The sequence below is a fragment of the Podarcis bocagei genome (assembly GCF_964188305.1).
Source record: "Podarcis bocagei genome assembly, chromosome: 7".
In the NCBI taxonomy this organism is placed as follows: domain Eukaryota; kingdom Metazoa; phylum Chordata; class Lepidosauria; order Squamata; family Lacertidae; genus Podarcis; species Podarcis bocagei.
In genome coordinates this window covers 20,484,301-20,498,925 of record NC_138132.1, presented here as the reverse complement: position 1 = coordinate 20,498,925, position 14,625 = coordinate 20,484,301, and the positions used below count along the sequence as shown (strand labels likewise).

The window sequence follows — 14,625 nt, the reverse complement described above, 5'->3', positions numbered from 1 at the left end:
CTGGTCTGTTTTGGGGTTTCCCCCTTGTGTTTTTCCCCAGCCATCATTTTTTTCTGATTTGGGGGGTATTTCTACAAATTTTGGGGTCCCCACAAGCCTGCCCATACCTCCCTCTTGCATGGCACTGTTTTGGCAATGCAAGCACCGCTACTCCCACCTGAACATAAGATGCAGAACAAATGACAAATCCAGAAACAGAATAGAGAGTCATAGAATTCACCTAGTCCAACCCCCTGCAATGCAGGAATCTCAGCTAAAGCATCCATGAGAGATGGCCATCCAACCTCTGCTTAGAAACCTCTAAAGGAGGAGAGTCCACCACCTTCAGATGGAGTCTGTTTCACTGTCAAAGAGCTCTGGTATTTAGTCTGAATCTACTTTCTTGTAACTTAAATCCATTGGTCCGAGTCCTCCCCTCCAGAGCAGAGAAAACAAGCTTGTTTCCTCTTCCATGTGACAGCCCTTGAGATATTTGAAAATGGGTATCCTCTCAGTCTCTTCTTTTCCAGGCCAAACTAACCCACCTCCTTCAACCATTCCTCATAAGGCTTGGTTTCCAGACCCTTGATCATCTTGGTTGCCCTCCTCTGCACAAGTTCCAGCTTGGCAACCTCCTCCCTAAATTGTGGCATCCAACGCTCCATGTGTCTGTTTGTTTTTATTCTGTGGAGAAGGGTTTTATCTGAGGTCCAGCTCCGAGGGCCTTCTGGCAGTTCCCTCACTGTAAGAAGTGAGGTTACAGGGAACCAGGCAGAGGGCCTTCTCAGTAGTGGCGCCCGCCCTGTGGAATGCCCTCCCATCAGATGTCAAGGAAATAAACAACTACCTGACTTTTAGAAGACATCTGAAGGCAGCCCTGTTTAGGGAAGTTTTTTAAGGATTGATGTTTTATTCTTTTTTTATTCTGTTGGCAGCTGCTCAGAGTGGCTGGGGAACCCAGCCAGATGGGCGGGGTGTAAATAATAAATTTATTGTTGTTATTATTATTATTATTTTATTTTTGCGACTGAAAAAGGGGAGCCACGTTGTCATAATGCAGGGGGGCAGCAAATGTGTTGACCCTCCAGATACTGCTGAAAGGTGGTGTTAAGTTGTGGGTGAACATATCAGACGACACAGCGATTCTTCAAACAGCTCTTGTTTATTCACAGGCTAGAACAGAACTGAACTGAAGGGTTCAGCCAACCTGCTTATATAGAGCTCAACTACAAGGCAACAGTAACAACTTTCTGTAACTATCCAGTCACTGAATGTCACTTTCAATTCCTTATTTGCATATGTGGACCTGAGTGAAAACTATCTACAGTATCCCCCTGCTGGCCCAGGGTGAGAACCTCAGTACATAACAGGTGGAGAGTAGGCAAAGGTGGGGTGGGAAATGATATAATACAGTTGCGGAACTCCATCTCCCATCAGCCACAGCCAGCCTGGCCAGTGCTGAAGGATGATGGGAGTTGTAAGCCAGTAGCATCTGGAGACCACTGCATAGGCTATCCCTGCTGTAGGGGATGAGGACTAAGGGAAGGAGCTGGGCTAAATTCGTCCCAGAGAAGCTGGCCTTTGATGAAGGATTTGAAAGGTAGGCGGAAGAGAGAAACAGCATCACAAAGGTGTTTGGGGAAGCAATTCCAGGCAGAAGGGGAAGCAAGGAAGACCAGGGGCGGGAATCCTGTGACCCACCAGATGTTGCCAGACTCCACTCCCCATCAGCCTCAGGCAGCATGGCCAATGGTCGTCCAACCACAACTGGAAGATCACAGATGGGCACTTCTGAAAGTTTATACTGTTCCTCCAGGGTTACCATAACAGAAAAGCAGCCTTCCCAAACCTGCTGCCTTCCAGATGTTGTCGAAGCCCAGCTCCCATCCGTCCTGGCCATCATTTTTTTGTACGCGTTTTTGCACTTGAGATAGTGTTTGTGAAGCGATACGGTTACAGCTGGAGACTTTGTGCGGTATGGACAATATCTCAGGTTTGTCAGCTGAAATATTACCTAGCCTATTCCCCAACAGAGCCCCTGTGCTCTCTTACCTTTGCACCAACTGTGATTAAATCAGGAAGACTCTAACTGAAAAGGGTTTGCTAAGTTTGTTCAAAAAAAGACAGGATGTAAAGGAACTAGCTCCATGGATTCATATCCTGCTTTGTTCTGAATTTGGTAACCACACGTTTCCAGTTCAGGACAAACCAGAAAAGGTCCTGGGTTAGGTTCATTGTGCTGCAATGGGGGGAAAGAAGGAGCTGAATGCACAGGCATTAACAGATTATTGGCTTATTAAGCCACGATAACATCCTGTAAAGATTGCCCTAATTTATGGATGCATTGAAGCTACACTTACCTTTAAAGAAAAACAAAAAACCCACCTATTTTGGGGGTGCAAAGCTGCATGGGCGTAGCCAGGGGGGCAGCTGCCCCCCCAATCAAGCAAATTAATAAAAATACTTAATTGACCACTTGTATCACAGATAAGTCGGTTCTGCCCGCCTCTAGCAATACCTGCCCCCCAAAATAAATCTTGGCTATGCCCAAAGGGAAGGAAATCAGCCCTGAGTGCTCACTGGAAGGACAGATCCTGAAGCTGAGGCTCCAATACTTTGACCACCTCATGAGAAGACAAGACTCCCTGGAAAAGACCCTGATGTTGGGAAAGATGGAGGCAAAAGGAGAAGGAGACGACAGAGGACGAGATGGTTGGATAGTGTTCTCGAAGCTACCAGCATGAGTTTGACCAAACTGCGGGAGGCGGTGGAAGACAGGAGTGCCTGGTGTGCTCTGGTCCATGGGGTCACGAAGAGTTGGACACGACTAAACAACAACAACGCCCATAGGGAGATGGGTTTCTGGGGTTCCCCACCCAGTTCAGTCTTCTGGTTTTCAAGGCCTTCAGCAAACAACAGCTGCACATTTCCCAACTTCATACCACAACCATGAGGTCTAGAAACCAAAGCTGCATGTGGGCCAAGTGCTACAGAACATACAGAATCAAAACGCTGATTTTTACAGTGGCAGCCAAGTCCCAGGTTGTTCTGGATTCATGCCCATTATGATACACCAAAAAAGAGAGAGGATTGTACCACTACCAGCGGAGGGTGTAAGCACAAAAGGACAAAAGCTGATTCTGCTCTTGTCCAAGCTATCCGAAGGGCCTTGAGGTGCATAACATGTAACAAACCACAGCTGAGCAATGTACAGTGGTACCTCGGGTTAAGTACTTAATTCGTTCCGGAGGTCCGTACTTAACCTGAATCTGTTCTTAACCTGAAGCACCACTTTAGCTAATGGGGCCTCCTGCTGCTGCCGCGCCGCTGGAGCACAATTTCTGTTCTCATCCTGAAGCAAAGTTTTTAACCTGAAGCACTATTTCTGGGTTAGCGGTGTCTGTAACCTGAAGCGTATGTAACCTGAAGTGTATGTAACCCGAGGTACCACTGTATTGGATGTTGGGGTGGCCAGACACGGTGGCCTCCAGTTGTGGACTGCAACTCCCATGAGGCATAGCCAGTCTGGCCAATAACCCAGGAGAACGAGTGTTGTAGTCCACAACATCTGGATAGCACCAGGCTGTCTACCACCATGGAAGCCAGCTTATGGGGCAGATCATTGTGTTCCCTTGCAGATATGACGTGGTCTTCCAGACTACAGCCTCCTTCAACCTTAACCCATTGCTCATGCTGGATGGGGCTGATGGGAGCCTGAATTCAACATCAGATGAACTGGCTTGTCACAGATTTGGTTCATCAAGCTCAGCATTGTCTACCCTGTTGGTGGCTCTCCAGGATTTCAGACCAGAGTCTCTCCCAGTTCTACCTGGAGATGGTGGGGATTGAATCTGGATCATCTGCATACGTGGTGCATGCTCTACCAGTGAACCAAAGTGCTGCCCCACCATGGCAAGAGGAGAAAACAATGTCTTGAGAACAGCGTCCTCATTTTACAGCAGATACATCCATTATTCTACAGCTCCACGTGTTCTGGGGCTGGGCTCTGGCAGTAAAAAAGCACAAACCCCCCCAGGTTCTAGGGCGAAACCAATACATCAAGTTAAGTCCTGGCTCTGGAAGGAGCAATAACTGCAGGAGAAGAGTCACACGGCTCTTTGAATCCTCTCTTCCCCATGAAATATGTTCAGCAGTGACAAAATCTTTGGGAGCCTGCCAATCTATCTAGTGGCCATCAAGCATGTAATAACTGCAGTTTTTGAAGGCTTCTGTGTCTTTTCTCCCCGAGAAAATTCAATTTTTCCTATTTCCTCCAACAATTTTCACTGGTAATAATCAATGGCTATCTTAAAGCATCTCTCCAGACGTGTTAAAAAAGGGGAGGAAAAATCAATCCAAAATGTTTACTGCCGCAGGAAATTAAGGGAGCAGACAATTACTTCGTGACAGAAGATGAGACGCGAGAAAATAAGAGCTTTATTTTGTTTAATAGCAACTGCCACTTCATACAGTGTAAGCAGCCTCACATCCACAAAGCATGCCAGTATTTACAGGAGATGGAGAGATAGGCACTTTTATGCCCCATTCATTATGGGACTGAGCTGTTCATTTGTTTTCATGCGTCCTTTTTTCAAATCTATAGACTCTTCTCCTCCTCCCCGTCACCCCCCGCCCCAGTTTGTGCCAATGCAACAGGCTGGTGGACACAAACCAAAATCTGTAAACAGAATAATCCATAGAAAACACCAATGTTTGGGGAAAGGCGCAGTGGGGATCCACAGCCAATGTTTGGGGAAAGGCGCAGTGGGGATCCACATTGGCTGTGTTTGGACACACTGTCCAGCTAACTAGCTTGGCTCACAACAGGGTTTCCCAAACTTGCGTCTCCAGCTGTTTGGGGACTACAATTCCCAACATTCCTGATCACTGGTCCTGCTAGCTAGAGATGATGAGAGTTGTAGTCGAAAAACAGCTGGGGATCCACGTTTGAGAAACCCTGGTTTACACAAAGCACATGATCTATGGCAGCCTTTCTCAACCTGTGGGTCCCCAGATGTTGTTGAACTACAACTCCCATCACCCCTAGCTAGCAAGGCCAGAGCTCAGGGATGATGAGAGTTGTAGTCCAACAACATCTGGGGACCCACAGGTTGAGAACTGCTCATCTATGGGCTGGTGCATGAGGCTCAAGGCTCCCACTTTTATCCCTTACTTCATAAAGGCACTGCAAAAGGGCAAACCTTCGCATTTTGCCCTGACAAACTATGACCAGTAAAGCCAGCAAACCTTGGTTCAAGGCTGGCTAGCAAAACAAACCACAGTCCCGGGTTTTGGATGGAATGTGATGCTAGCTCAGGGCCGGAAAACCTATTGTTGTACTCCAACTTCCATCATCCCTGACCTTTGGCCTAGGGCTGATGGGATATGGAGTCTAAGAGCATTTGGAGGGCCAGGTGTCACAAACACCCAGCCCTGCACTAACCCTCACATACCTGTAGCTTTTTTTACCTGCTTGAACCAACAGAGAAGCAAAATGGGAGAACTCAAGCTGTGCCAGCCAGCACAAAGCTCCTGCAAAGCATAATTTTTCAATACTCAAGTTTCTTGGTGTGCCGGGGGCAAGACGAGAACTGCTAGTGATTCCCCCTAAGCGGCTGGGTCATCAACAGCCAGGGACAAATTGCCTGGTGCCGTGCCAAACTTAACTTATTAACACTTTTCTATATGTGGTGGTCCATACACACATGAAATACTTAATTCTGCAACATGAACCCAGGACAGATGCAAAGTGATCAAAGCAAATAGCATTCCACAGCAAAGAACACATGAGCATAGAAGTCTCTCTCTCTCTTTTCTTGTTAAGCACATGGGCTCTAGATGCAACCCATCATTCAGTGCATTTGTTCAGTTCGTATGCCCCAAACAACTCTGGACAGGATGGTGTCCATTTTCCAATTCCCGTAACCCGTCTTGTGCAAGTGTGGAAACAGGTAACGAGTTACGGATTCAGCCTTGTGGGGAAAATCACTTTTTTTTTTTTAAAGTATAAAAGCACACTTAACCCCATAGGGTTAAGAAGACTGGCTTGAATGATTCCAGACTGCGCCTGGTGAAATGGCGAAGGCTTGAAGAACAGTGCCATTGGTGTTTTCCTGTGGATCATAGGACTGGATTTAACCATGCATTTTTGCCCCTTTGACCTGCAGAAGGTTGATGTATGCAAATATATGTACAGTGGTACCTCGGGTTAAGTACTTAATTCGTTCCGGAGGTCCGTTCTTAACCGGAAACTGTTCTTAACCTGAAGCACCACTTTAGCTAATGGGGCCTCCTGCTGCCACTGCACAATTTCTGTTCTCATCCTGAAGCAAAGTTCTTAACCCGAGGTACCATTTCTGGGTTAGCAGAGTCTGTACCAGTGGTTCTCAACCTGTGGGTCCCCAGATGTTGTTGGACTACAACTCTTATCATCCCTGAGCTCTGGCCTTGCTAGCTAGGGGTGATGGGAGTTGTAGTTCAACAACATCTGGGGCCCCACAGGTTGAGAAAGGCTGTGTGTAACCCGAGGTACCACTGTATATGCATGCATTGTGCATACCGGATATGGCCAACTTGAAGCCCTCCCATTCCTGTTGGCTCAAGCCAGCATGCCCAATGGTTCGGAAGTTGGCATCTGACGGCATGTGGACGACCACGTGGCCCCCACCCCACGCCTCCTGCCCGCTCTCTGCCGCTCTCTAGCTAAGCAGGTTTCCCAGCACTTCAACGATTTGTCATTTCACTCAGAGAGGGGGAAAGAAGCCGCACCATGTTAAGTTTCCTCCGAGATACTCTAAAGATCACCTTGAATTATGGCAAGGCTTATTTTTAGTTGATCAATGCATCAGTTATAATTGTTTTGTCAGCCTTACCAAGGCAGCCTTCTCTTCCTCCTCCTCCTCCTCCTCCTCTCCCACCCCACCCCCACCACTGCTGGGGGCTAACGACCAGCCATTCCTCCCACCCACCCCACCTCCCATCTCCGTGTCAGTGATAGGCGGAGGGGGTAGTCATTTGCATAACTTAATACAGGCAAGGCTCAGCATTAGTATTCAGATAAATGCACTCCTTGCAACTTTGCCAACTTGAGATCACTGCAAATTTGAGTGGATTTCCACAGAGACAACAGAAGGCACATCCCCCAGGCCAGCTTTTGCTCCTGCCAAATTTCAGTCACACAGCTTCTCAATGAGATGGCTGCATTTTGATTTTTTTTTTAAAAAAAATAATATTTTTTTTTGAAGGTTTAAGAGGGAAAATTATCCCCTTTTCTAGAATTCTGGGAGCCAGCTGGAAATGCATTTATTTATTTATTTGTGCTGCTGGAACACCAAACAGAACCCTGAAGCACAGAAGAAGGAGGGGAGGGGGGACGGGAAGAGGGAAAAGCAGCCTTAGATGGGCAGAAGCTGTGAATGTTTGACAATAGCAGGTTCATTAAGACTATTTCAGATCAGATGCTTTTTTTTTTTTTAAAAAAAGCAAGGACAGAACAGGGATGCACAATACCATTTTTTTTTGCCAGCTCGGAACACCTTTGGCTTGGTGGAGAATTGTGTGCTCTTTGAAAGCTTTGTTTAAACTAAAGAAAAAGAGGGAAAGTGTGTGTGTGTGTCGGGGGGGAAGAGTCTGCCTTATTCTATGTTACTAAAATAGAACAGTGCTTTTCAAAATATATTCCAAAGAACTCTGGGGTTCCACAGCAGCTTGCCAGGGGTTCCTTGATGGAGAGAAAAGCAGCTCCTGCAAAAGGCACAGTCTCCGCAACCACAGACCTTCCCCTACAATGAAGGGGAGCGTGGAGGTCACAACTGCAAAGCCTTAGCCAGGTCCTTCTGGGAACCAAGAGCAGAGGCGTACCTAGGCTCCCTTGTGCCCTTGGCAAGGAGCTGTATGGGCATCGCCTGCCTGTCCCTTGAACCCTTGGCAAGGAGAGTGTGCAAACAGATGGGTGGGCTCCTAGCCACTCCCAACAGTGGCGTAGCGTGGGTTGTCAGCACCCGGGGCAAGGCAAGTAATTAGCTACCCCTAACCTGTGGATTTGCGCCCCCTAACCCTAACCCCCAAATGTTGCGCCTGGTGCGCCCGGCCCCCCTGCACCCCCCACTGACTCCCAAGTAGAGTGGAGAGTTGCGTTTTTTGTGCCCCCCTTGAACCTGATTTCACCAACCCATTGTTACCCCCCTGACGAAAAAGTACACTATGAAATAGAGAAGGGGAAACTCAAACGTCATCCTCAAGGCCTCTGTCCACATACGGGACTATTCCTCAGGCCACGCCCCTTTGCCCTTCAAAGCCACACCCACCCACTCAAGGCCACACCCCTGACCAGCCTTGCTCTGTGCCTTCCTTTGAGTGCCCACCTCGGCCAAGTGGCCCCTGAAAGGTTGCCTCTGAGGAAAGCGGTCCCTGGGCTGAAAACAAGATTTCCTCCAAACATTTCTTAGGATCCTTTGCCAAATGTAGTACTTATTGTTGGTCCAGATGTGTGGTAGGTCCTTGATGAAGGCAGGAAGTATGGGACAAACCAACAAACATTGACAAAGACCAACAGCCTTCAAATGGTGTGATGCGGGTTAGCTCATGTGCCGCTCTCCAGAGGTCATTGTACTCCAACGCCCATCAACCCCAGCCAGCAGGGCTGACAGTCAGGGATGATGGGAGTTGTAGTCCAACATGACCATCCATGGTATACTGGGTTGTGTCAGCGATGGAGCCTTTGTTTTATCCGGGGCTGTGTGGGAAGCGACTGAGGGACTTTTGCCCTTAGAGAAGGTGAAAGAGGTTAAGGGGGGAGAAAAAATGCGGCAAAGGAGGACATCAGACCTAGAAAGGGGTTCCGTGTTGGAGATCCATGTTAAAGAGAGGTCCCAGCTCTGGAAAAAAAGTCAGAGATTATGAGGACGTTGCAATGTCAGAGAATGAGTGGGGGGAAACGAAAAGTGTTGCAGCTCCTTGGAAATTAAGTGCATCACTGCACACGCTGTCACAGACAACAACCTACTTTGCAGGTTGCTTCCTCAGTCTCCTGCAAACAGCGAACCTGTTGTGGGAAATGAAGATAGGAACAGTAGGGGAGTACTTTTATTTATTTATTTTAAAAAAGGTAACTGAACCAAATGCTGTTGGTAAAGAGCTGAGGAGGAAGCTGTAGCCTTCCAGCTGTTGCTGAACTCCACCTCCCATCAGCTCCAGTCAGCATAACCAATGATCATCTGCTCAACATCTGGATGCCTACAGGGTCCCCAAGATGGCAGCCACGGAGTCCTCCTGAGGCAGCCCAGATAAGAGAGCCTTGGCTTGGATGTTGAAGGCCCCAGTTACAATAGGCTGATGTTCTCCAGCACCACCGGTGAGACCATCTTGTGCATGGAGTCAGTATCCCCCAGCTGCTTATATGCATTGGCCCACAGCCAGTATGGCCAATGGTCAGGGGGTGTTGGGAGTTGTAGTACGGCATCAGGGGATGCCCACAGGTTCCCCATCATAAATCACAGTGCAAGGACTGTGGTGGCTGTTAACTTTCCACCCCATGCATTAGTGCCACAGGGAAATTCTTTTTCTAGGGAGAAGTGTTCAGCTGCCCTAACACGACCGTTTGAAATCCTGTTTCTGTCCTTAAACTCCCCCGCCCTGCATCTTAGTCTCCCATGTTCCGGCTGCTGCCTCTGGCTGCTGGCTCAAGACACATCATCATTAGACACTGCCCCCCCCCCCGTCCCCAGCTCCCTCCCCACCCTTGTGCAGAGGTTGATTCAACGCCAGCGAAGAGCAGGCGCCATGGGGGGAAAAGAGCGCCACAACCACTCAGGAATCATTAGCGTTACTGCAAAGGGAACTTGTAGCCAGGGGGCAGAGGCTAAGCCAGGCGTGCAAGTGTGAACTCACTTATCCCCTCGACACCTCCGCAACCCACACATCCCCGACACCCCCAAACCCTGCCCTGGGGGCGCCACTCTGCACTCCCATCGCTGCCACTGAAGGCATCTGACAGCAGATGAGCCAAGAGAACCCGGCCAACTCCGGAGGGTTGCCAGGCCCAAAGGAAGACACATTCAACTCTTTGCATCGGTGGTAGAGTCCCGTTTTTGCTTTGTGCTCACGAGGCCCTGGGTTCAGTCCTCAGCATCTCCAGCTAGGACTGGGAGAGGCCGCTGTCCGAAACCCTGGAGAGGCGCTGCCAGGGTTGGTATGGACCATACTAAGCTTATAGGCAGACCATTGATGCAATTCTGCATAAGGCAGCTTCTGGTCCTCTCCAAATGAAACGGCTCCTGTGCCTTTAAGAGCTGTCAGGGAGAAGTTCAGCAGGTGCACCTTCCCCCATCACTGCACTGCGACTGGAGGAGAGCTCCTCCTGGCCGAACAGCAGAGCCATTTAACAGGATTTCATTTCTACATTGGAGGTGGTGCAACCACAGCTGCCCACTGGTCCAGGTGGCTCCTCCCAGTGACCCACTGCCAGGATGACCCTGGGGTGCCCTGCTTGGAGGCAGGCTTCCCATGTTGCAGCAGGCCAAGGGGAGAGGGGTGTGTGTGTGTATATATGATGCCCTTAAGGGAGGCACAGCAGAACACAGGCAGATGCCTGACCCACAATCCACCAGGCCTGTCCGCTGCACCGCACAAACCCCACTGAGATGGAACCACGCTATCTCTTAACATGAAAATCCTGCTTCTTTCCGGGGGGGGGGGGTTTGCACAGGCAAACTTTCCCAGCGCATGGCGCTACCTGCCAATGGGGACAGGGTGTGGAGAGGAGAGTGCTCTTTGGATTCCGCCCCCCCCCACCTCAGGCCCCAACGTGCCATAGGCTGCCTAAACACCATACATTTAAAGCACATTTCCACCACCCACTGGCAGCTGTAGTTTACTCATCCAGAGCTACAATTCACAGGACTTTTAAAACTACAATTCCCAAAATTCTTTTTTGGGGGGGGGGATTGCTTTAAATGTATATGATGCATATGGAGTCTCCAGCTAGGCCTGCTCCTGGGCATGTAGGGGGTGCAGCCTATTGAGGGGCTGACCCCAAATCTAGGCAAAGAAATCTCATAACCAGAGACTGAAGCTGATTGGCAGGTTAACTAGCCAACCACCTTCCAACATTCCCTACATGACTCAATCACAGAACTCTTTCCCTTGACACCAATGCCAGTTGAGGGAGGTGAGAGGCGAGAGGCACAACTCTGGGCATCTGCAAAGGGCCCCCCCAGGTTTCCACTTACGCATCCACAACAACCAGAGTTTGGTATTTCTGGAATTTATCCTAAATTCCGCTTACCTGGGCGCAAGCGTCCAATGAACTCAATAGGACTTACTTCTGTACAGAGAAGGGTTAGCATTGAACTTGCCAGGCCTCCTGAAACACCCCCCCCCCAAATCCTGAACCTCTGGTAGAAATTACAAGACAGGAAGGGGAGGGGGAGAAATTAAATCATATTAAAAGTGAAGGTGTTGCGGGATGGGGGTGGGATGGGGAGAAGCACACCAGTGCCAGGCGAGGCTTACCCAGATTCAGAAGGGGAGGGGGGAGTTCAGAGGTTCCGCGCTCCTCTTCCTCCTCCCCCCCGCCCCCTTCAAGACTGATCGCGTATGCTTGCTAAATAATAAAGCCGCACCTGAATGACAACGAGGTGTGGGTGCTGGGGTTGCAGCACTGTGGGGGAGGGAAGGGGGAGGGAAGGGGGAGTGGGTGGGAGGGGGGCGCTGGACGGCGTGCGAACCGAGCTCGCTTGAGATTTAGCCGTTCAAGGTTAACCACGAGAGGGAGTCTGCGGGTGGAAGGGAACTCAAAGATCAACCCTAACCCCAAGCACGCCCCCGCGGAGAAGAGCACTTCAGGGAACCAGGCAGGGCGATGGTAGCCCTCCCATTCCCACAGGGAAAAATTAGAATAATTATTCACACACACACACCCCACGCGCAAAATAAATAAATAAATAAATCCCTCCCTGAGATGAAACTGCAACGCGTGGTTTTAACGAGGGTGTGTGTGTGTGTGGGGGGGGTAATACCCCTCCCCATAGAAGGGGGGAAGGACCCACTCACTTCGTTGCTGGCTGCACCAGAGGTTATTTACTTAAGTTCACCCCCGCAGATAACAGAGAGCGGCAAAGGCAGTGGTACAAAGGCGACTTCTCCTCAAGGTCATACATACATGCGTACTCAAGAATCATTGGCACAGTCCGGATGAGCCCCCCACCCACCCCAGGAAAGAAAAAACACCCGCCCCAGCAGTTCCTAGTCCCAACCCATTCCTCAAGGAAGGTCCCAGCCGGCCGCCCCCGTTCCTCTGCTCAAACCATTAAGCCCCATGATCTCCCCCAGAGTCAGGAATAGAACCCAGGGGTCCTGAGGCGCTGCTCCTTGTCCCCCCCTCCCCCTTGTAGCCAGAAACAGAGCAACCTCCCCGCACTCTCAGCCCGGTCCCAATCCTAATAATATATAGCCTGGTATCTTTCGTGAAAGAGTTGGACCCGTTCAATATTTTTTTTAAGTCTTAAGTTTAGCGTCAGTGGGTGGGGTGGCTTTTTTGGGGGGGGGTCCCCTTAAGGCTGGCAAACTGGGAGATTCCTCCCCCCTCACACACACCCCTCCCGTCTCCATCAGAAGGAAGTTTGACAAATATAAAGCAGTTGCAGTTCATACCTGGGTCTGCAAAGTAACTCAGGGATACGGTCCAGGTCAGCAGGAGCGCCGTCCTCATGGTGGGTGGCATCGAGGGTGGGCGCTGGTGGGAATGGGCGCTTCAGCGGGGATGGGTCTCACTGCAGGAGCCTCCCTTTCACACGACCGCCCTTCTCCCGTGTCCGCCTTCGAATTCCTCAGCGAGGCTGACCCGGGTCTCGAGGATTCCAACAGTTGCGGGTTCTTTCCTGCTTTTAAGAGAGGGGGCGTCTACCGTGACCTTGGTGTCTGGGACTGGGATGGTTTAAAGCAAAAGTGGAGGATGTTGGGGGAGGAGGAGGGATTTTTGAAGTTGCAAGGAAAATCCCGAAGCTCATCTCCTTAAAATAAAAAAGGAAAGGAAAGCGGGGAAGGACCGGACCACTTTCTCCCTTCTTCCTTCCTGCCTTCCTCGCGCTCTCCTGCCCCTCCTGCAGGACTCGCCAGCTCCCCAGCTACTTCCACACTGTAGCCGTCCACCTCCAGGGAGCTCCTGCTCATTCAGCAAGGGTAGAGCATGGCCACGCCCACCGCGGCTCCGGATTGGCTGCCTGGGAAGCTGCACTCATTAAGAAAAATATATATATATCACACGCTCGCATTCAGAAACCGCTCGCTGGCTAGCGGTGGCTGGCTTGCTGGTTCGCTCGCTCGCTCGCGGGCGGGCGGGCACGGGTGAACTAGCTCGGGCATCGCCCCCTCCTCTCCCCACCCACCCCCGTGGGTGAAAAGGTCCGAGCTTAGTGGGTGCGGTGGGGAGTGTGAGGGGGAGGAGGCAGCTGCTGCCTGCGGAAGGGTGTGCCCCACGCTAGCAAACGCACCTCGTCCAACGCATCGTGTATCACAATGGGGCACATCATATACTGAGTGTTAAATTAAAGGCTGTGTGTGTGTGTTGCTAATTGTCCTTTTTTAATATTTAAAAGGATCTTGAGAATGCCAGCATCCGATAGTCCCAGGAAGGATGCAGTGGTGCCTTCTCATATTCCAAACTCCTTCCATATAGAACCTCGTTAAATTGCATTTTTCTCTGGGGTGGTGGTGGGGAAAGTATTTGTTTTCCTGGTTTCTCTCCCCTACCCTGGAAAAATGTATTTTTTTTATTTCGTTGAAATCCAATCTCCCCTCTGATATTTTGCCTGTTCTGGGCTTCTATGTTGAAAAGTGTGGAAGTTGCATTATTTATTTGTGGTGGGGGTGCTGGTGGGATGATCTGCTGACCCGCTTTGCAGGGAAAGAGAAAGGCGAGAAATAGCGGGGGCTGAACAGCAAGGCCCTGGGGTGGGAAAGCACGCTGCACAACAATCTGATGCAACAACTACATGCATCAAGGCAGCTTTCTGACCTGGCCTTGCTTGCCCCCAAGAGACTCTGCCTGTCCCCTTTTGCACATAACCTAGCTCCCTCCTTAAACTGCCCCAGGCAGGCCTAAGCAAAACCATAGTTTAAATCGTAGGCTGGAGGGGCTTGTCTAATTCAAATTTCTGCTTGTCTAATTCATAGGCAGGGATTAATAGGAGCCAATTTTTAGCTCTATTTTTTGTTTTAACCTGCAGACCCTTGGAACATGAGTACATTGAGCACGTGCAGAGTGCATTCCTCCCAGCACAAGTTCCTGATCCCCTAATATTGGGCTATGTACACATTACTATCTAAAAATGCATTGGCTGGGTTTTTTGGGGGGGCGGGGAGAATGCATATAAATGCAGTATTGCCTAAGAAATGGCAGGAGAGATATGGGTTGTGGCTTACTCTGCTTACCAAACTGGCAGTGGTAGTGCACTGTATGCAGAGCAAAGAAGGGAATGTGTACACAATTCCTCAGGGCAAAAGGTCACATGACACCCAGTCTACTCTCCCTCCCACCCTGCTTTTGGAAATGAATAATGTTAGGTTGGCGTTCATTCAGTACTTTTAGGCTGCACTCCTAAATGCATTTACCTGGGAGTAAATCCCATTGATAGGGACGCGGGTGGC

General features: G+C 49.9%; 1 protein-coding gene across 3 annotated transcripts in view; it reads right to left on the bottom strand.

The window, feature by feature from the left end:
* The window catches only part of KIRREL2 (kirre like nephrin family adhesion molecule 2), a 63,588-nt gene extending 50,336 nt beyond the window's left edge, over window positions 1-13,252 (bottom strand). The window contains exon 1 of one of the 3 annotated variants that reach the window (XM_081203522.1): window positions 12,631-13,252. In XM_081203522.1, coding sequence (XP_081059648.1) covers window positions 12,631-12,700 — 70 coding nt within the window. In that variant the 5' untranslated portion in view covers window positions 12,701-13,252. The remainder of the gene's footprint in view (window positions 1-12,630) is intronic. The other 2 variants (XM_081203521.1, XM_081203520.1) reach the window with 2 other exon arrangements.
* Between the last annotated feature and the right edge of the window lie 1,373 nt (window positions 13,253-14,625).